At 32.3% G+C, this 24,498-nt stretch overlaps 1 protein-coding gene across 5 annotated transcripts in view; it reads left to right on the top strand.

Moving 5' to 3' along the window:
* LOC127712696 (uncharacterized) overlaps positions 1-24,498 on the top strand; it is a 36,084-nt gene that overhangs the window by 5,613 nt on the left and 5,973 nt on the right. Inside the window, exons 3-7 of one of the 5 annotated variants that reach the window (XM_052219294.1) lie at positions 2,795-3,013; positions 7,995-8,288; positions 11,777-11,917; positions 20,200-20,277; positions 23,957-24,112. In XM_052219294.1, coding sequence (XP_052075254.1) covers positions 2,795-3,013; positions 7,995-8,288; positions 11,777-11,917; positions 20,200-20,277; positions 23,957-24,112 — 888 coding nt within the window. Of the gene's footprint in view, positions 1-2,794; positions 3,014-7,994; positions 8,289-11,776; positions 11,918-20,196; positions 20,278-23,956; positions 24,113-24,498 lie in introns of all 5 variants that reach the window. The other 4 variants (XM_052219295.1, XM_052219293.1, XM_052219296.1 and 1 more) reach the window with 4 other exon arrangements.

Genomic DNA, 24,498 nt, shown 5'->3' with positions numbered 1-24,498 from the left:
AGTATTATATAAATGTTCTGGACGAGAATAGATTAACAATTTATACAATAGTCCTGCAATAGGGGATCGATAGAGATGAAGGGCGGAAAATTTGGAATGCTTCTAGAAAATGTTGGTATTGGATAGGGACAGAAATTCCTCCTTGCAACACCTATCTACGGATCTCCCAAAGAGGTGTCAAGGGTTGTGTGACACTGTCTCTATATGTATACACGATACATGGCATTTAACGTCCACATTCTGACTAGACGTGGTTGTGAATGTATAAATCCTGCACAGCCAGACGAGAGCCTAACTTTGGCAGGTCTGAAGAAGACCAAGACTTAGGGATGACAATATTTCCAAATCCCGCCTAACCTTGGGGTTGTTTCAATTTTGACCCCTGTGAGAAAAATCGCAATTAAGTGTCTTAACTGAAAAACGTCGATGCAAGACCAAACTGTAGTAACATGTTGTCAAGTTATTGGGGATTACATTGAAAGAATATTTTTGTATTATTATTCAAATAAGGAACAAGTAGGGCTTGGAATATTAAGTGTTGCGTTTCTATAGGCATTCAGTATATCAACAATTCTAAAAATCGTCCTCTTCAAAAATTTATACTTTTGTATACTAATCTTAGGTATACAATGCATGTAGCATGTCAGGTGAGTAATAAGACAGTTATAGCGAGAAGAAATAGAGAGCAGTAAGCTTTATTTAGTTTGTCCCCACGAAAGGGGGTGATTACTAAGTAGTAAGTAAGTAAATAGATATAAGAAGATGTGGTATGAGTGCCAATGAGACAACTCTCCATCCAAGTCAAAATTTATAAAAGTAAACCATTATAGGTCACAGTACGGTCTTCAACACGGAGCCTTGGCTCACACCGAACAGTAAGCTATAAAGGGCCCCAAAAATTACTAGTGTAAAACCATTCAAACGGGGAAAGTAAATAGTTTATTATAGTATCACAATCTAATATACACAATAAATAAATCTTTAAAATATATTAGTTTCCTGCCTTTAAGACATATAAGACACTTTCATCCTTTTCAAAATAAATATATATTTGTTTATGCTATAATAAAATATCAAAAATAAATAATTAAAAAATAAAAATCGTTTCCATATGATACTAAAAATTTCAAACACTTGTTAAAATTCATTTATACATTCAGAAAAGATTGAAATTTACAAATTTATCTTCCTAGGTTTAAACATAATGAGCAATGTCTTTGCTAATAAAACTTGAGTATCATCACATCAACATAATGTGCAATGTCTTTGCTAATAAACCTTGAGTATCATCACATCAACATAATGTGCAATGTCTTTGCTAATAAAACTTGAGTATCATCACATGCGGTGTATAATAAAGTCAAATTTGTCTTCAGGATTACAACCATTAAAAGAATTGATCCAACTATCAATATAGTTAAAAAGTTATATTACCATGTTACTGAAGTACGTGATAGCTACTCAACTCTCGAAAAATAAATATTTGTTCAAAATCAAAGGATATCATGATGAATATATTTTCAAATATTTGCATTAGAGGTTCAAACTTCTTGAATTTAGTGCAAACTTTTAATACTGCAAAATATAGTAATTTTGAGATCTGGTCATCAGCATTTAAATATAGGCCAATGCTCTACCTAACACAGATAAGATGCCTTAAGATTTGTTTTTACGCAAATGAAAATTTGTGTAAAATATATTTATTATCTAGAGACAGTGTGCAAAAATAAAATGGCAAGTTTAGGATAAATATATTAATTTTGTCATTTTTATGCCATCGAAGTGACATCACAAGTGGCCTTTCTGCACTAAACTGTCCAGATAACATTTATTCGTTCATTTATCAATAAAAAAGGCATAAATTTGGAAGGCTTAAACCATTTAATTTTATTTTTAATTTCCTTTGCCAAATAAAAGCTCTTATCATGATAATTATGCTTCTGACTTATTGGAATAAACAAAATGCTTACTTCAGATTCCTATGTGTTAGAAAATGTCATTTGTGGAAGAAATGTAAAGTTCAAGCAAACGTGAAAAAAAACGGATCTTTTAAGGCGAAAAGGGTTATAATAATAAATATCCCCTTTTTTCAATCGGTCACACATACATTTTCCCACATGAACACTTAGTGAATTCAGACACCAATTAAATGCAAAGAAGATTTTAAACCAGGTCGTGTGGGACAAGAGCGAAATATTATGTCAAAATCGTGTTGGTCAATCTTAAGTTTCTGTGTATTATTGTCTATGTTAACTGCTGTTTTTTCTGTTCTTTTTACTAAGATTATTTTCGAGTTGATTATCTGATTATTTGGTTTCTTCTTTTGTTTTTAAAGACATGCGCAATCCATAAGTAAAGGAAGCTCTGTAATGTTCTGTTACTTCATCATGATAACATTAGGAGCAGCGATTTACCGTTTCTAGTGTAAGATGGTGGCTAAAATGAAACTACATGTTAATAGACGGACGGATTACAGAAATTAAGCTATGTATTTATACATATGAAGAGGTTTTAACAGACATGTGATGATGGCTCTATATAAGCGGTCTTTCAAGTGATAAGAGAAATAAACGTCTATTAACCAATTTTTCAAGTGGTACTACTTAATAGTCCCAAAAGTACTTACTAAATTTCAATCTTAAAAGAATCTTTGAATAAGCACATTTTGGCCCTTCTGAAAACTAATCTCAATAGTTTACTACATGTTTTTTTTAAAATTATATATACTAAATACTTCTGAATAATTTACAAAGTCTTGTATTTACAATTATCATTCAAGTAAACTTTCTTTCAGGTAAAGGTGGTATTAGAAAAGGAGATATGTCACAGTTAAAGAACACTCTGGATCTCTTTACTATTCTTCGGGAGAGATTAATAATAACAAATGAGAATTTGCTAACACTTCAAGCTATGATATGGCACATTGGACGAAACGATTTGTACAAAGAGTTCGTTTGTTTTTGTGAACAATTAGATAATACTCTTTACTTTTTTGAGGCTCCAGAAAAATCAGGTAGATTCACTGCAATAAATTAAACATAACATAAAAATAATAGAGAACAACACACAAGCGACTGAACTTAAACATGAGGGTTAACTTTATAGATTTTGGAAAAATAAACTTAAACAACAGAAAAATGGGCCGAAAAATGAAGAATATAGAAAAAGTAGACCAAAAATGATTGGGTTTTGAAATGTAAAGAATAATAACTAATGCATGGGTAAACAATATAAAGAAAAGAGATAAAAAATTAGAGAATACAGAAAAGAATGACACCCTGTCCAGCCCTTATACATACAGTATACTATTTGTTATAGGGATTGGAACAAGGTTCAAATACGATTATCCCCCGTTTACAGAATATATCTCAATTGAAAAGTAACCCGTGATATATATGTTTCTCTAATTCTTAGCCGATTTATCCTTTTCCTGACCTGTTGATTTTTTCTATTTAATCAACGTGTGGTTTGTTTGATCTCAGTTCTCCATTGGTCAAAATTCGATTATGACTTCAAATTTTCTTGCTCTCCTCTGAAATTCCCATTGCGACGTCATGAAAAAAAGGCGACCATGCCTGATGACGTCACATAAAAAGAACACATCTTTTTGCAGATCATTCGAAAAGAAGGATTAAATTTGTCTGCATATCGTCTAAAAATCATTAGAGAAACAGATTACACCACCAAATCTCGTGCAATACGATATTTATCTTATATTAAATTTTAAATGCAGTGGTAGAATCTATATGTATACGGTTGGAAAGAGGGTGTGTTTTTGGTGAGAAATGCATATGGGAAGATTACAATAGGAAAACTGATATTATTGAAAAATTATAATGATATTTATAATATTTAAGAATTTTCATCATAACTGCACTGTTACTTGAATATATCTCACAACAATGGACACACATGGACATATCCGTGGTCATCTGTGACACAGATATTCCATAACGATCAACCAACTCGTGATGGCGTCTGTTAAACTTTCGAAGGGATGACTTCAACTTTACCTCTTAGAACCCTTGGGTCAATACCTTTCTTGTGAACAGAAACCATCTATTAAAGAAATCCTTATAGGAAATGCAAGCTTTGGAATACCGTATCAACCGGGAGATATTTACTCTCTATACAGGAGCTGCTGTTATGTTGAGAAATGCAGAGAAATGTAAAGTTCACACTTGGAACCTAAAAAGTATCCCTTTTGTCGTAAAGTTTTTACAATAATTTAATGACATTTATAAACAATTGCAATACTGTAGAATTAGTATCCTATGTAAATCCAAAATATATATCAAAGTATAATCATTTACATGTTCTTGATCAGAAATGTTTATGAAAGAGTGGTCAAACCCCTAAAAATAATATCGATACATATTGTATTTTGAATAGTTAATAAAACAGAGTTGAAAGATACCAAAGTTACATTCAAACTCAGACATCGAAAACACACTGACAATGCCATGGCAGAAAACAAAATACGACGAAAAGACAAACAACAGTACACAAATCACAACAAAAAACCAAACAAAAGACTGAGCAATACGAACCCTACCAAATACCGGGGTTAAACGCAGGTGCTCCGGAAGGGTAAGCAGATCCTGCTCCACATGTACGTGACACCAGTCGTGTTACTCCTATAAAATATGTTGACAAACTTAAGATAATACGCTAGATTCTTTATGTTCAGTCCATGAACAGCTAGATTTGAAAGAGTTGGTATAACTTTGTTTCATTAAAAAGAATGGCGAACGTAGATACAAATATCTTGTCCTGGGGAGGGATAAATCCTACTTTGTAAATAATCACTCTGATTCAAACAAAAAATTCTCTGAAACTGACATTATCAAGATACTTGATTTCTTGGTTGACAACATATTTGTTACGTTTGGAGGACGTGTTTTTCAACAGACTGTCGGAATTCCAATGGGAACCAATTGTGCCCCTCTTCTTGCCGACTTGTTTTTTTATTATTATGAGGCTGGTTCTTAGGAAGAAAGATAGGAAGTTAGCAATATCCTTTAACTTTACGTTCCGCTATATAGATGATGTTCTCTCACTGAATAATACAAAATTTGGTGACTATGTTGAACGAATCTATCCCACCGAACTAGAGATAAAGGATACTACAGATACAGTTAAGTCTGCCTCATATCTTGACTTACATCTAGAAATTGACAATGAGGGTCGGTTGAAAACAAAACTTTACGACAAAAGAGATGATTTCAGCCTCCCAATTGTGAACTTTCCATTTCTATGTAGCAACATTCCAGCAGCGCCTGCATACGGAGTATATATCTCCCAATTGATACGATATTCCCGGGCTTGTATTTCCTATCATGATTTCCTTGATAGAGGGTTGCTGCTCACAAGGAAGCTATTAAACCAAGAGTTCCAAATGGTGAAGTTGAAATAATCCCTTCGTAAATTTTACGGACGCCATCACGAGTTGGTTAACCGTTATGGAATAACCGTTTCACAGATGGTATCGGATATGTTCCTTATGTTGTAAATACAATATCCTTCCCTTTTCACGAATGTGACCTACCGAATTAGACTATTTACAGGATTTGTAATAGCATAAGCAACACGACGGGTGCCACATGTGGAGCAGGATCTGCTTACCCTTCCGGAGCACCTGAGATCACCCCCAGTTTTTGGTGGGGTTCGTGTTGCTTAGTCTTTAGTTTTCTATATTGTGTCATCTGTACTATTATTTGTCTGTTTGTCTTTTTATTTTTGGCCATGGCGTTGTCAGTTTGTTTTCGATCTATGAGTTTGACTTCCCTCTGGTATCTTTCGTCCCTCTTTTAGGCTAAAAATAAGGTTGCGATTTTAACCTTTCCGTTTAAGCCCCCTTTTTGGTTTGATGTATTTAGATATTTGCATCAAATGTATCTGTAATTCCTGTATGATTGAAGATTGAGTAGAAAACACTGAAGACGACATCATACCCGGTATTCTATGCACAAGAATGTGGGTGTTATTTTTGTGTGTTTGATAATTTGTTTTACAAGAATGACACACCACAGTATATTTGTAACTATGATCAGTTTTACAAGAATGGCAAACCACAGTACATTTGTAACTATGATTTGTTTTACAAGAATGACAAACCACAGTATATTTGTAACTATGATCAGTTTTATAAGAATGGCAAACCACAGTACATTTGTAACTATGATTTGTTTTACAAGAATGACAAACCACAGTACATTTGTAACTATGATTTGTTTTACAAGAATGACAAACCACAGTATATTTGTAACTATGATCAGTTTTACAAGAATGGCAAACCACAGTACATTTGTAACTATGATTTGTTTTACAAGAATGACAAACCACAGTACATTTGTAACTATGATTTGTTTTACAAGAATGACAAACCACAGTATATTTGTAACTATGATTTGTTTTACAAGAATGGCAAACCACAGTACATTTGTAACTATGATTTGTTTTACAAGAATGTCAAACCACAGTATATTTGTAACTATGATTTGTTTTACAAGAATGACAAACCACAGTACATTTGTAACTATGATTTGTTTTACAAGACTGGCAAACCACAGTATATTTGTAACTATGATCAGTTTTACAAGACTGGCAAACCACAGTATATTTGTAACTATGATTTGTTTTACAAGAATGGCAAACCACAGTACATTTGTAACTATGATTTGTTTTACAAGACTGGCAAACCACAGTATATTTGTAACTATGATTTGTTTTACAAGACTGGCAAACCACAGTATATTTGTAACTATGATTTGTTTTACAAGAATGGCAAACCACAGTACATTTGTAACTATGATTTGTTTTACAAGAATGTCAAACCACAGTATATTTGTAACTATGATTTGTTTTACAAGAATGACAAACCACAGTACATTTGTAACTATGATTTGTTTTACAAGACTGGCAAACCACAGTATATTTGTAACTATGATTTGTTTTACAAGACTGGCAAACCACAGTATATTTGTAACTATGATTTGTTTTACAAGAATGACAAACCACAGTATATTTGTAACTATGATCAGTTTTATAAGAATGGCAAACCACAGTACATTTGTAACTATGATTTGTTTTACAAGAATGACAAACCACAGTACATTTGTAACTATGATTTGTTTTACAAGAATGACAAACCACAGTATATTTGTAACTATGATCAGTTTTACAAGAATGGCAAACCACAGTACATTTGTAACTATGATTTGTTTTACAAGAATGTCAAACCACAGTATATTTGTAACTATGATTTGTTTTACAAGAATGACAAACCACAGTACATTTGTAACTATGATTTGTTTTACAAGACTGGCAAACCACAGTATATTTGTAACTATGATTTGTTTTACAAGAATGGCAAACCACAGTACATTTGTAACTATGATTTGTTTTACAAGACTGGCAAACCACAGTATATTTGTAACTATGATTTGTTTTACAAGACTGGCAAACCACAGTATATTTGTAACTATGATTTGTTTTACAAGAATGGCAAACCACAGTACATTTGTAACTATGATTTGTTTTACAAGAATGTCAAACCACAGTATATTTGTAACTATGATTTGTTTTACAAGAATGACAAACCACAGTACATTTGTAACTATGATTTGTTTTACAAGACTGGCAAACCACAGTATATTTGTAACTATGATTTGTTTTACAAGACTGGCAAACCACAGTATATTTGTAACTATGATTTGTTTTACAAGAATGACAAACCACAGTATATTTGTAACTATGATTTGTTTTACAAGAATGGCAAACCACAGTATATTTGTAACTATGATTTGTTTTACAAGAAGGACAAACCACAGTATATTTGTAACTATGATTTGTTTTACAAGAATGACAAACCACAGTATATTTGTAACTATGATTTGTTTTACAAGAAGGACAAACCACAGTATATTTGTAACTATGATTTGTTTTACAAGAATGACAAACCACAGTATATTTGTAACTATGATTCGTTTCAGAGGACGAACAAGAACATGTGAGATTCCATGTAATGGGTTATACATGCATGACTGATTTATATAAACTGAGAGGAGCAGTGTCGAAAATTCTATGTTGCCCAGAAAAATATGTAATCATAAGAGGAATAGAACAATGTAACAGTTTGTGGATTACATTGATGATACCGGACTGGTGTACGAACATTTTGATGTGTCTTTCAATCAAATCATGGAAAGTTTTAGAGACACTGACAGTCGACAGATTATTCATTCAAAGTGTTAGGAAAGAAATAGTTTGCCCATTCAACATACCAGGTAGTACATGTATATCATACAATATAAAAACCACTTACGACCTGCCTGATAAAAGGGGCTAAGGTTTTACATGTTTACAAAATAGCTGTATACTGATGACTTTCTTTTATAAAAAAAAATTATAAAAGAGGCAGAAGATACAAGTAGAGAAAAGACCAACACCAATACATTACACAGAAAGATAGAGATTAAAAATCATGAACTCTACCAAATTCAGAGGGTAAAGTCAGGTGTTCCTTATGCGTTAGCAGTTTATGCTCCGCATTTGTAACCAATCGATATAAAAATTAGAAGATGTGATATGATTGCCAATGAGACAACTCTCCAAAAGATCAAATGACGTAGAAGTTAACAACTATAGGTCATCGTACGGCCTTTGCAAGTAAACTACTGTGAGAAGTTTTATTCGGTAATGTTACAATCGAGTAAAAAGGAACAATCAAAAGTCATAAGTCGACGAAGAAAGACAATACCATTGCAAGAAAACGAAAAGATAATCAACAATCTATAAAGCACTACATAGAAAACTAAGACTGAGCAATACGAACCTCATAAAAATTCGTAAATACCGATTCATGAATGACAATGTAAAATTTGATTTACAAATTTGAATAAACCATGTTAGAATAAGCACCTCATCAAACGTTTTTAAGCAACGCTTGTTGAATCGTTAAAATTAAGATGCACATTTAGAAAAATCAAGGACTTTTTCATTATTATTTGTAACTATTCATTTCAAATGTGAAAGTTATATTCTTTTTTTACATGCGTTTTTCAATAGTAAAGGACCTGATAGATATGATGAGTTTGGTCTTACCTCCCTAGCGAAAAGTAAAATCACAAAAATACTGAACTCCGAGGAAAATTCAATCGGAAAGTCCCTAATCACATGGCAAAATAAAATGACAAAACACATCAAACGAATGGAACAACTGTCATATTCCTGACTTGGTACAGGCATTTTCAAATGTAGAAAATGGTGGATTGAACCTGGTTTTATAGCGCTAAACCTCTCACTTGTACGACAGTCTTATCAAATTTCGTTATATTTACAACGATGCGTGAACAAAACAGACATTATAAATAAAATAGTCAAAATATGGGTACAGCAGTCATCACTGTGTTACAATATCAAAACAAACAATTATTTACAAAAAAAGCACAAAAGCATCTATCAAATTAAGACCCACATTCATTGCTTCGCGTGTCTGACGTCAGAAAATGTAAACGTCACATAAGAAAAAAGTTTGTCATTCAATGTCTATTCAAAACAATTTTATAATTTCACATGGGGAATGTTGGTATACAGGGTTAAAAAATCAAAAGTTATGTTAGAATTAATTTCAGAAATAGACCGAGATTTATAATTGTCCAGAAGTTCTTCAGAACCCTTAAGAATCCACTTATGGTAAATACCACTACGCGAGTAAAATAAATTTGTCGTTTGTCGTTCAAAGTATTTTCAAATTTATAATAGAACAATAACATAATGACATATAATAGAACAATAACATAATGACGGGATCTTTTAAAGTACAGAGTCACGTTATAAGAACCACAGAAACACAAAAAGTCGCATATACAAAACACACCAGTAAAAATTAAAGATAATACAAACACATTGACGGGATGTATAAGTACCTAGCCACGTCAAATGGATATCACAGAAAACAAACCAAACAGTAAAAGTAATATTAATAATAGAACAAAGACAAATGAAAGAACAATATTACACGTTGTTAAGATGATAAACAACGTCAGTATGCAGAATCTATACTTCAAGACCATCATGTATTGTTTGTGAAGTTGATACGGAATATTTATCAACAAGGTCTTGGTACCTTCCGATGAACTTTTTTAGAAAAAGGACGAGACGTTCTTTGACATACCCCTGATTCATCAACTTTCTGCTCAGACACTGGTGACGTTTTACAAAGTCTGAGTAAGAGCTGCAAGCTCTTGAATATCGAATAAGTTGGGAAATGTATATCCCATATGCAGGTGAAGTTGGTATATTGCTACTAAGGTGGGGGAAATTTATAATTTTAAAATTAAAATCGTCTCGTTTGTCATATATTCTGGTACTGAGATGACTGTGTATGTCAAATTCGAGATATAAGTCTAAAAATGAGGCGGAGGAAGCCGTGTCTGTTGTTTCTTTAATTTCTAGTTCTGGGGGATATATTAATGGAACCCAATCAGAAAAGTTCGGATTGTTAATGGAAAGAACATCATCAATATATCTAAAAGTGAAATTAAATAATCTGGCTTCTTTGATCTTCTTGTTTTTGACAAGTGTCTGAAGGAACTCCGATTCATATGAAAATAAGAAGAGGTCGGCAAGGAGAGGCGCACAGTTCGTTCCCATAGGAATGCCGACAATTTGTTGAAAAAGTCTACCTCCAAATTCAACAAATATGTTGTCGATAAGAAACTCCAGCATACTGATCACTTGTTCTTCTGTGTAGCATGTTTTACCCTTTTGTTCACTATTTACAAAATATGCCTTATGATATCCCAAAGTAATAAATTTATAGCGTATGCTACCATTTTTATGATGAAAGGCATTGTGGATTATTTCTTTCAAGCGATTTTTCAATTTCACATGGGGAATGGTGGTATACAGGGTTGAAAAATCAAAAGTTTTGATAGAACTAATCTCAGAAAAAGACCGAGATTTAAAATTATCTAGAAGTTCTTTAGAATTTTTAAGAATCCACATATGGTTAATACCACTACGCGAGTAAACAGTTTCACAGTATTTCTGAAGACCCTCTTTCACTGCGGACAGAATTTTAGTCAATCTAATGGACAATTCTTTAGTGGAACATGCAGATGAGCCGGCAATGTACCGTTGTTTGTAAGGAATTTACTGAAAATGCCTGCACCTTGAATAAGTTATTTTTGAACCAATATTTTTAAAATCCAGAACCAAGTCAGCAATATGACCAATTGCAAGTTTATATACTTGTTGGTTATAAAATACATGAGAACAATTTTGAACATGATAGTCCAAATAATATTATTTTTCTTGAAAGGCTTTGTTAATGATTTACTGTGACACTTCACATTACCGTCATTCTATGGAAGGAATCCCAGACATGTTTTTAGGGTATTAGACCTATAAATACAAGAAAAGTCGTCTGATCTGTAATATAACGAGTGTGTCTTATTTCCGATCTTTATATTTTTTACTGAGTGTAGATTTTATTTTGAAATTCTTACGATTCCTTCAGTTTTTGTTTGTTTTCTTGATTTATATCTTCATGATCGACTTATGCGATTTTTAAATCGGTAAACTACTGTTGCCTTAATTTAAGATTATAAAACAACACCTAATTTCAATGTTCTATGTATCTTCAACCGTAAGTGCTATTTCATTGTTATACAAATCATTCTATAAGTGTCATTGCATATGGTTCAGTTTTTCTGCTTGTTGTGTTGATAGTATTTGTTCCATTAATTGTATCGTCTGAATATTGTTAAAGAAAATGTAGCAGAAACTGAACATGAAAAAGATACTGACATGACTCTTGATGTAGACATTGATCTTAATAGTGCAACCATCAGTGTGTCTGATCTGAATACCCAAAATATAAACAAAAGAGAAGGAGGTATTTATTCACATGGTAAGCTGAAATGATATATGCTTTATTTAAGAAATGTTTTCTTATGAAGTGTATATTCTCAGTTCTTATTATAATGAAGACAGATTTAAGAAATGCAAAAGAATGGCACAATCAGATATATAGAACCAAACTGCTAAGGTGTTAACCATTTTAATGGATTTACATTCTCAGAGGTCTCATAGTAGAAACTTTCGAAAGTTACATACTACATCTCCTTATTCAATTAATTCATTAATTTGTCCGTTTTCTACTTAGTGGTATAGTTGTCCAATCATCTCGTGTGCATATGTTCCTTTACAACTCCTACTAAAAACAAGATTTGTGCTTCAGACACGATTTGCAGGATCGGTAACTTTTAAGTCCAAGATTCTAACATATAATGAGAATGAATAAAGAAGACATCGATACTATGTCTGAATCACCTCCACCTGTGAGGTGTTTTGTACAAATGAGGATTCATGTCTTGACGATTGTATGAAATAAATGCAACCTCTGCCCTAAAAAACACAAACGTTTCATAGCGCCTGTTTATCTTAGTCGTAATCCCGATCTCTTGTCCTCGAAAGTGACATCACCAAATGAGACTTTAACATCAGTACTACAACGGATGGTATATGTGGTGTAGAATCTACTTTTACTTTGGGGCACCTGCTATCATCCGTAGTTTCGGAGCTCGGTATTTTGGAAATACTTTTTTAAAACTAATTAATAGTGATAGTATACCAAACAGTGTTAAAAAATAAGCGATCGTTTAGCACCTGAATGTCTAATGTAATTTTGAAATTATTATGTCTCTGGTCCGAGTACACAGTTATTTCGTAGTGCATTTCTTTTAGACAATAAATGAAAATAAAAAAAATCCCACCTGCGCTTTCTCAATAATATTTTTACAGTGTGTTGTACTACTTTTGGGACAAATCATATCAAAATTATAGAAAACTTCATCGGCTCTAACTCAAAATATGGACAATTCTATGTTAAGGGGGTCTTGAAATCTTTTGACAGCTTCCGAAGTGCTAATTTTTAACCTTTTTCAGCTGGACCAAATCACTACTTTACTTTACAATTCATGACCCAAATTTTTTTACAGTGTAATTTCATCCCCCTACTTGCTATTTGAGGCATAAAACATGAAGGAATACATTTGGAAGGGGTACTAAAAAAATTGGCAAGCAACACACTGTCCACACTAGGGACTTTATTCGTGGACAACGAAAATCAAAGGACGATAACTGTGTACTCGGACCTAATAGGATAGAAAAATTTGACCAATCTTAATAAAACTTGGTATGACTAAAGCTTAATAAATTATGAGACTGCTGACAAAGTTTCATGGCAATAGGATATATATTATAGACAATATGATAAATTCTATATTCAACTTCACGTGTTAAATTTTGACGTTTAAATTGAAAAATTTCAACTATCAACATTTGGGGCTTTAAAAATCAAAATATTGCAAAAAATTACATTTTAAAGGCCTTAATATATGACATATTATGTATTTAAAGCAATAGAATACTCATTTGATTTATCAGACTTATCACAATTATTTAAAAGTCAAATTTATATGAGCCTGTGCCAAAAAATGGAGGTTTTCCAATGAAGGGGGGCCTTACATGAAGATGTATTATTTTCCAGCAATTTTTAATTTGTGGAGTTTTTTGGTTATAAATAATCCTTACATATGTATTAAATGTACTTTAAATGGAAAGAAAAATTACAAATAGCATACCATATTAGTATAAAAGGGTCTTAAGCCAAGTAAGACTGAAAATAATTTAGGGTCAATTTAGGCCGTAGCACATATTTACATTTAAAAATGCATACTGAAGCTATAGGAAATAAAAATTTGTGTCTTTTTTATAATTTCTATACTCAGGTTACATGATACAATAAATCTGAGCATAAAAGGACTCTTGCATTCAACTTTTTTTGCAGACAGTATGGTCTGATACAAAGATTTTTCACTTTTTAGTGAAAAACTTGCATGCAATTTTAGCCTCAGCAGGCTTATATTTGAACCACTTGCTATTTAACATAAGAAAAGAAAGATACTATGTGAAATGAAACAGGTACAAAAGACATTGTGAAGTGCTTTTAATACAAATTTAGTGAAATCTTTATTATGGACTTCAACTTTTATGTACCTAGGTCCTCACATTTAACTTGATCCAAACAGGCCGTTACACGAGGGTCATTTATACAACACATTTTGCACATATTGTCTGAGATAATCTTATTTTCTGTAGATTCAGAGTTCACAAATGAGTAATACAACTGGGTTAAAGCATAGAAACACAAATATTGACACAGGAAAACCTGTCACATAGAAAGTCAGAATGCCACTTATGCATCAAAATTGAAAAAGCTTTGAAATGCTTATTTTGACCATATAATGCTAAAATGGGTAATTTTTGCAGAATTTCTATCAAATAAAAGTCTAAATCCTTTAGTTTCATGCTATCTGACAAATTGACACCATTAAATCATTCAGGGAAGTTGCCAAAGTACAGATTCTATATTTACTGATTTCGCCTCTTAGGTCCGAGTACACAGTTATTTCGTAGTGCATTTCTTTTAGACAATAAATGAAAATAAAAAAAATCCCACCTGCGCTTTCTCAATAATATTTTTACAGTGTGTTGTACTACTTTTGGGACAAATCATATCAAAATTATAGAAAACTTCATCGGCTCTAACTCAAAATATGGACAATTCTATGTTAAGGGGGTCTTGAAATCTTTTGACAGCTTCCGAAGTGCTAATTTTTAACCTTTTTCAGCTGGACCAAATCACTACTTTACTTTACAATTCATGACCCAAATTTTTTTACAGTGTAATTTCATCCCCCTACTTGCTATTTGAGGCATAAAACATGAAGGAATACATTTGGAAGGGGTACTAAAAAAATTGGCAAGCAACACACTGTCCACACTAGGGACTTTATTCGTGGACAACGAAAATCAAAGGACGATAACTGTGTACTCGGACCTAATAGGATAGAAAAATTTGACCAATCTTAATAAAACTTGGTATGACTAAAGCTTAATAAATTATGAGACTGCTGACAAAGTTTCATGGCAATAGGATATATATTATAGACAATATGATAAATTCTATATTCAACTTCACGTGTTAAATTTTGACGTTTAAATTGAAAAATTTCAACTATCAACATTTGGGGCTTTAAAAATCAAAATATTGCAAAAAATTACATTTTAAAGGCCTTAATATATGACATATTATGTATTTAAAGCAATAGAATACTCATTTGATTTATCAGACTTATCACAATTATTTAAAAGTCAAATTTATATGAGCCTGTGCCAAAAAATGGAGGTTTTCCAATGAAGGGGGGCCTTACATGAAGATGTATTATTTTCCAGCAATTTTTAATTTGTGGAGTTTTTTGGTTATAAATAATCCTTACATATGTATTAAATGTACTTTAAATGGAAAGAAAAATTACAAATAGCATACCATATTAGTATAAAAGGGTCTTAAGCCAAGTAAGACTGAAAATAATTTAGGGTCAATTTAGGCCGTAGCACATATTTACATTTAAAAATGCATACTGAAGCTATAGGAAATAAAAATTTGTGTCTTTTTTATAATTTCTATACTCAGGTTACATGATACAATAAATCTGAGCATAAAAGGACTCTTGCATTCAACTTTTTTTGCAGACAGTATGGTCTGATACAAAGATTTTTCACTTTTTAGTGAAAAACTTGCATGCAATTTTAGCCTCAGCAGGCTTATATTTGAACCACTTGCTATTTAACATAAGAAAAGAAAGATACTATGTGAAATGAAACAGGTACAAAAGACATTGTGAAGTGCTTTTAATACAAATTTAGTGAAATCTTTATTATGGACTTCAACTTTTATGTACCTAGGTCCTCACATTTAACTTGATCCAAACAGGCCGTTACACGAGGGTCATTTATACAACACATTTTGCACATATTGTCTGAGATAATCTTATTTTCTGTAGATTCAGAGTTCACAAATGAGTAATACAACTGGGTTAAAGCATAGAAACACAAATATTGACACAGGAAAACCTGTCACATAGAAAGTCAGAATGCCACTTATGCATCAAAATTGAAAAAGCTTTGAAATGCTTATTTTGACCATATAATGCTAAAATGGGTAATTTTTGCAGAATTTCTATCAAATAAAAGTCTAAATCCTTTAGTTTCATGCTATCTGACAAATTGACACCATTAAATCATTCAGGGAAGTTGCCAAAGTACAGATTCTATATTTACTGATTTCGCCTCTTAGGTCCGAGTACACAGTTATTTCGTAGTGCATTTCTTTTAGACAATAAATGAAAATAAAAAAAATCCCACCTGCGCTTTCTCAATAATATTTTTACAGTGTGTTGTACTACTTTTGGGACAAATCATATCAAAATTATAGAAAACTTCATCGGCTCTAACTCAAAATATGGACAATTCTATGTTAAGGGGGTCTTGAAATCTTTTGACAGCTTCCGAAGTGCTAATTTTTAACCTTTTTCAGCTGGACCAAATCACTACTTTACTTTACAATTCATGACCCAAATTTTTTTACAGTGTAATTTCATCCCCCTACTTGCTATTTGAGGCATAAAACATGAAGGAATACATTTGGAAGGGGTACTAAAAAAATTGGCAAGCAACACACTGTCCACACTAGGGACTTTATTCGTGGACAACGAAAATCAAAGGACGATAACTGTGTACTCGGACCTAATAGGATAGAAAAATTTGACCAATCTTAATAAAACTTGGTATGACTAAAGCTTAATAAATTATGAGACTGCTGACAAAGTTTCATGGCAATAGGATATATATTATAGACAATATGATAAATTCTATATTCAACTTCACGTGTTAAATTTTGACGTTTAAATTGAAAAATTTCAACTATCAACATTTGGGGCTTTAAAAATCAAAATATTGCAAAAAATTACATTTTAAAGGCCTTAATATATGACATATTATGTATTTAAAGCAATAGAATACTCATTTGATTTATCAGACTTATCACAATTATTTAAAAGTCAAATTTATATGAGCCTGTGCCAAAAAATGGAGGTTTTCCAATGAAGGGGGGCCTTACATGAAGATGTATTATTTTCCAGCAATTTTTAATTTGTGGAGTTTTTTGGTTATAAATAATCCTTACATATGTATTAAATGTACTTTAAATGGAAAGAAAAATTACAAATAGCATACCATATTAGTATAAAAGGGTCTTAAGCCAAGTAAGACTGAAAATAATTTAGGGTCAATTTAGGCCGTAGCACATATTTACATTTAAAAATGCATACTGAAGCTATAGGAAATAAAAATTTGTGTCTTTTTTATAATTTCTATACTCAGGTTACATGATACAATAAATCTGAGCATAAAAGGACTCTTGCATTCAACTTTTTTTGCAGACAGTATGGTCTGATACAAAGATTTTTCACTTTTTAGTGAAAAACTTGCATGCAATTTTAGCCTCAGCAGGCTTATATTTGAACCACTTGCTATTTAACATAAGAAAAGAAAGATACTATGTGAAATGAAACAGGTACAAAAGACATTGTGAAGTGCTTTTAATACAAATTTAGTGAAATCTTTATTATGGACTTCAACTTTTATGTACCTAGGTCCTCACATTTAACTTGATCCAAACAGGCCGTTACACGAGGGTCATTTATACAACACATTTTGCACATATTGTCTGAGATAATCTTATTTTCTGTAGATTCAGAGTTCACAAATGAGTAATACAACTGGGTTAAAGCATAGAAACACAAATATTGACACAGGAAAACCTGTCACATAGAAAGTCAGAATGCCACTTATGCATCAAAATTGAAAAAGCTTTGAAATGCTTATTTTGACCATATAATGCTAAAATGGGTAATTTTTGCAGAATTTCTATCAAATAAAAGTCTAAATCCTTTAGTTTCATGCTATCTGACAAATTGACACCATTAAATCATTCAGGGAAGTTGCCAAAGTACAGATTCTATATTTACTGATTTCGCCTCTTAGGTCCGAGTACACAGTTATTTCGTAGTGCATTTCTTTTAGACAATAAATGAAAATAAAAAAAATCCCACCTGCGCTTTCTCAATAATATTTTTACAGTGTGTTGTACTACTTTTGGGACAAATCATATCAAAATTATAGAAAACTTCATCGGCTCTAACTCAAAATATGGACAATTCTATGTTAAGGGGGTCTTGAAATCTTTTGACAGCTTCCGAAGTGCTAATTTTTAACCTTTTTCAGCTGGACCAAATCACTACTTTACTTTACAATTCATGACCCAAATTTTTTTACAGTGTAATTTCATCCCCCTACTTGCTATTTGAGGCATAAAACATGAAGGAATACATTTGGAAGGGGTACTAAAAAAATTGGCAAGCAACACACTGTCCACACTAGGGACTTTATTCGTGGACAACGAAAATCAAAGGACGATAACTGTGTACTCGGACCTAATAGGATAGAAAAATTTGACCAATCTTAATAAAACTTGGTATGACTAAAGCTTAATAAATTATGAGACTGCTGACAAAGTTTCATGGCAATAGGATATATATTATAGACAATATGATAAATTCTATATTCAACTTCACGTGTTAAATTTTGACGTTTAAATTGAAAAATTTCAACTATCAACATTTGGGGCTTTAAAAATCAAAATATTGCAAAAAATTACATTTTAAAGGCCTTAATATATGACATATTATGTATTTAAAGCAATAGAATACTCATTTGATTTATCAGACTTATCACAATTATTTAAAAGTCAAATTTATATGAGCCTGTGCCAAAAAATGGAGGTTTTCCAATGAAGGGGGGCCTTACATGAAGATGTATTATTTTCCAGCAATTTTTAATTTGTGGAGTTTTTTGGTTATAAATAATCCTTACATATGTATTAAATGTACTTTAAATGGAAAGAAAAATTACAAATAGCATACCATATTAGTATAAAAGGGTCTTAAGCCAAGTAAGACTGAAAATAATTTAGGGTCAATTTAGGCCGTAGCACATATTTACATTTAAAAATGCATACTGAAGCTATAGGAAATAAAAATTTGTGTCTTTTTTATAATTTCTATACTCAGGTTACATGATACAATAAATCTGAGCATAAAAGGACTCTTGCATTCAACTTTTTTTGCAGACAGTATGGTCTGATACAAAGATTTTTCACTTTTTAGTGAAAAACTTGCATGCAATTTTAGCCTCAGCAGGCTTATATTTGAACCACTTGCTATTTAACATAAGAAAAGAAAGATACTATGTGAAATGAAACAGGTACAAAAGACATTGTGAAGTGCTTTTAATACAAATTTAGTGAAATCTTTATTATGGACTTCAACTTTTATGTACCTAGGTCCTCACATTTAACTTGATCCAAACAGGCCGTTACACGAGGGTCATTTATACAACACATTTTGCACATATTGTCTGAGATAATCTTATTTTCTGTAGATTCAGAGTTCACAAATGAGTAATACAACTGGGTTAAAGCATAGAAACACAAATATTGACACAGGAAAACCTGTCACATAGAAAGTCAGAATGCCACTTATGCATCAAAATTGAAAAAGCTTTGAAATGCTTATTTTGACCATATAATGCTAAAATGGGTAATTTTTGCAGAATTTCTATCAAATAAAAGTCTAAATCCTTTAGTTTCATGCTATCTGACAAATTGACACCATTAAATCATTCAGGGAAGTTGCCAAAGTACAGATTCTATATTTACTGATTTCGCCTCTTAGGTCCGAGTACACAGTTATTTCGTAGTGCATTTCTTTTAGACAATAAATGAAAATAAAAAAAATCCCACCTGCGCTTTCTCAATAATATTTTTACAGTGTGTTGTACTACTTTTGGGACAAATCATATCAAAATTATAGAAAACTTCATCGGCTCTAACTCAAAATATGGACAATTCTATGTTAAGGGGGTCTTGAAATCTTTTGACAGCTTCCGAAGTGCTAATTTTTAACCTTTTTCAGCTGGACCAAATCACTACTTTACTTTACAATTCATGACCCAAATTTTTTTACAGTGTAATTTCATCCCCCTACTTGCTATTTGAGGCATAAAACATGAAGGAATACATTTGGAAGGGGTACTAAAAAAATTGGCAAGCAACACACTGTCCACACTAGGGACTTTATTCGTGGACAACGAAAATCAAAGGACGATAACTGTGTACTCGGACCTCTCTGTTATTCTTGTAATACTAAACGTCTTTTCATATAGAAGATGAACCTCAAGAAAAATTGTTTGAAGAAATAAGGAAGTTTTGGTCAAATCGAGAAGATCAAAAAGCCATAGCAACAGGTAAGATCACCTGATTAGCATAAATATATGTTTACAATTGATTTCAAGAGTTTCTGATGAGTTGGTCGTTTCATACTTCAGTCCTCTTATAGTTGATGTGTTTCCCTCGAATTTAGTTTGTAACCCAGATTTGTTTTCGCTCAGTCGATTTAATATTATTGAACAGCGGTATACTACTGTTGCCTTTATTCACATAATTAACGTCAATGTTTTTCGACTGTACTGATTTTTTACTAGACCATCTTAAATTGGTGTGAACTTACTCGATATTACTCAACTCAAATCTGAACCAAACTAAATAGTCTTAACTTGCACTTGACCTGTACTTGAACAGTTTTTAAAGAGTCTGACTCAGACTCGACCAAAGTTTGAACCATTCTCGACCAATTCTGAACAATACTAGACCAAGTCTAAACCACACTCGATCAGGTCGAACCAGAACTGGACACTTTGTCTGAATGGATCAAAGCTATTCGATCATGCATTCAGAAGGGCATTCAAAAACTACGATGCAATATGAGCACAAGAGTTACTAACCCTTTCAAAATCAGGATGTTGTTCCAGCAGATAAAGCCTCCAATAATATTGTCTTCATATGTAAAAACCATTATTTGCAATGTCTCACAACAGAGCTTGGAATAAATAGAACTACTGGTAACACAACATATTCTTTAACATCATTTACCAAGGACGAAATTTTACAAAATCACAAATCTGTCCTTCTTTCTTTTGGTATCAATATCAAAGAAAACGAAGAAAATTTACCATCATTATACTGGATACCAAAACTACACAAAACTCCATATAAAGAACGATACATAGCTGGGTCATCAAAATGTTCGACTAAACATCTTTCTAAAGTATTGACTACTATTCTTTCTACAGTTAAAGATGGGCTTCAAAAATATTGTGATGAGATATATTCTACCAGTGGTCTTAACCAGATGTGGATTCTCAAAAATTCGAAAGATCTACTGCTTAATCTTCGATCACAATCTTTGCAATTTTGCAGCAACATAAAGACTTTTGATTTTTCTACGCTTTACACTACTATTCCCCATGCTCAGTTGAAAGATCGACTTCACCATCTCATTAAACAGAGCATTTTCTATAAAAATGGGAATCGTAGATACAAGTTTCTTGTTTTGGGTTACAATAATTCATATTTTTTGTAAAACAACACTGAATCTACCAGAAAATATACTGAAGATGATATTATCAAAATGCTGGACTTTTTGATCGACAATATATGTGTTGAGTTTGGAGGATATATATTTTAACAGACAGTCGGTATTCCAATGGGAACTAATTGTGCACCCCTTCTGGCCGATTTGTTTTTGTACTCGTATGAAGCAGAATTCATTCAGAACCTTCTAAAAGACAAAAAGAAAAAGCACCTTGCGAAATTCTTTAATTTTACTTTCCGATATATTGATGATGTTCAATCATTGAATAACCCGTATTTCAGCCAATACTTACATCTCATATATCCCAGTGAACTTGAAATTAAGGATACTACTGATACTAGAAGGACTGCTTCATACCTTGATATTTTCCTCAATATTGACACAGATGGACGACTTCACACGAAAATCTATGATAAACGGGACGATTTCAACTTCCCAATTATCAATTTCCCATTTCTCAGCAGTAACATTACCTCTGCCCCTTCGTATGGTGTTTACATATCTCAATTGATACGTTATTCTCGTGCTTGTTCACACTATACGGACTTCATATACAGGAGTGTGCTCCTTAAGCAGAAACTGCTCCAACAAAGTTATAAGGAGGACAGATTAAAAATGACACTCCGTAAATTTTACGGACACCATCACGAATTGGTTGATCCATACGATGTGTCTTTGTCCAAACTAACTAAGGACATTTTTACGACGTGTTAGTTTGTGGTTTGTCATTACGTCGTCTGATCTTTTAATTACCGAACGTGACTTATTCCCGATTGTGACTGTTTTGCTGAGTGTGAAACCGCATTGCTATAAGACGTGTCACGGTACTTTTCGATCCCAAATTCATGTATTTAATTTTGATGTTAAATTTGTTATTCTCGTCGGATTTTGTCAAATGTCTTAACGTCTTTTCTGTTATATTCGTGTGTTATGGTAAAGATAATTAATCACCCCCTTCATTTATTAGATTTTAGTTTGGTTCAACGAAATTTATACGATATATTTGGTTTACAGTTTGATTTAGAAGAAACACCGACATAGCTAGATGATACAATTAATTATCTAATTACTACCACAATTTGATTGATAATAAGTATTGTAATTATCATTGTTATTAATAAATGTAATGTCAGTATTACAAATCTAATCTTGAATCAATCCTAATCCTATCTTATTTTTTGGAAATATTTTTACAAATTCAAATGTGACGTCACTTTGTGTGTTTTTTTAGAATTTCAAATGTGACGTCACTTTGTGCCTTGAGGCTTTGGCTGACTCGGCTGTGTATTTTTATGTGTTGGATTAAGTTGTTTTATGTAATGCATCCGTTTTTATTCTGTAGTTAGTCCCCACTTCGGTTTTATCATGTATATCTATTATATTGTCATTTTATAAAATTTACTGTTTGCAAAATTATAAATTATTCTAAATAATAAGGATGTTCTTGTCCCAGGCAGAAAACCCTGGCCGTGTTAGGCGCAACTTTTTGGAAGTTTTGGTCCTCGGTGCTCTTCAGCTTTGTACTTGTTTTGGCTTTCAAACTTTTTTCCTCTGAGCGTCACTGGTTGGTCTTGTGTGGACGAGACGCACGTCTGGCGTATTGAATTTTAAGCCTAGTACCTTTTGTAAGCTATTATTCGTGTGTTTCTTTGTCCTATATGTTCTCCCATTTATTTGTATTGTGGTCCTGTCATGTGATGTTGTCGTTTTGGTGTTGTGTTTGACGTTGCCATAAAAGCGGGAGGTTTGGCATGCCACAAAACCAGGTTCAACCCACAATTTTGTCTTAAAATGTCCTGTACCAAGTCAGGAAAATGGCCATTGTTATATTACAGTTCGTTTCTGTGTGTGTTACATTTTAATGTTGTGTTTTTGTTGTGTCGTTGTTATCCTCTTATATTTGATGCGTTTCCCTCAGGTTTAGTTTGTAACCCGGATTTTTTTTTTTTATCTCTATCGATTTATGAGTTTCGAACAGCGGTATACTACTGTTGCCTTTATTTATTTATCGATCAGGTCTAAATATTCCTCTTTTTTGTCTTTAATTGAGTCTGTTTCTAACAAGATGTGTTTCCTTTGGCTAGAAATATGACCATGAGGTACTATATAAAGTGATTTGTCAGATAAGAAAAATCAATGTAAAAATAAGAGATTTAATGTTGTAAATATTATAGTAATACATTTGAGTTTGAGAAAGTAGAGGGTAATTGGTCAAGTCAGTTTGGTTCAGACTGTGGTAGAGAATGGTTCAGACCTCCATCGAGTATGATTCGGACTATGGTCGAGTATGATTTAATTCTTAAAGGTCTTTGGTTGAGTACAAGTTCGGACTGTTTCCTATTGTTCAGACTACAGTCGAGAAATATTTAGTAAAATTCAGACCAATTAAGAATGGTCAAGTAAAAATCAGAACAGTAAAGTACAAAAAGTGCCTTGTTCAGACTACCTGGTTTGTAATGTATGTTCTCATACCTTTCTTACATTGTAATTAGTTCATCTCATGGCTACAACAGATAAGCTGAAGTTTGAACAACGGAACCAAACTTTCCGTGGCCGAAAAGCTAGCCTGGACACAAGTGTGACAACTAGTGAATCAAAAACATCTGTACAGAACAGCATGCATGAAGCATTAGAAGTACAACGCTCAGGTGAATATTGGAAACCAGAAAATACCTAGATAACTATTATTTTATGTTTTATATTTACTGTACTTTATTTGGCATTTTAACAGTTGATTCTAGAGTCACTGATGAGTCTTTTGTAGACGAAACACGCGTCTGGCGTACAGAACATAAGCCTGGTATCTTTGATTTTTTTACACAGCATAAAATTTAGTTCTAATTAAATTTCTGAGACCTTATTTCTTAACTTATTGAACATAAACTCCCGTGTGGCAATAATATACAATTTACAATATATCAGCATTTGTAAAATGGTTTAAATGTCTTTTTTTTTAGTTAAGTAAATATAACACTCGGTATGAATACATGAAAAATATACAGAGCTAGGTCCCGATAAAAAATACACCATTTAA

The sequence above is a fragment of the Mytilus californianus genome, unplaced genomic scaffold (assembly GCF_021869535.1).
Source record: "Mytilus californianus isolate M0D057914Y unplaced genomic scaffold, xbMytCali1.0.p SCAF_8, whole genome shotgun sequence".
NCBI classification, from domain to species: domain Eukaryota; kingdom Metazoa; phylum Mollusca; class Bivalvia; order Mytilida; family Mytilidae; genus Mytilus; species Mytilus californianus.
The sequence above is the reverse complement of the archived record's forward strand: the minus strand, read 5'-3'. Positions and strand labels throughout refer to the sequence as shown.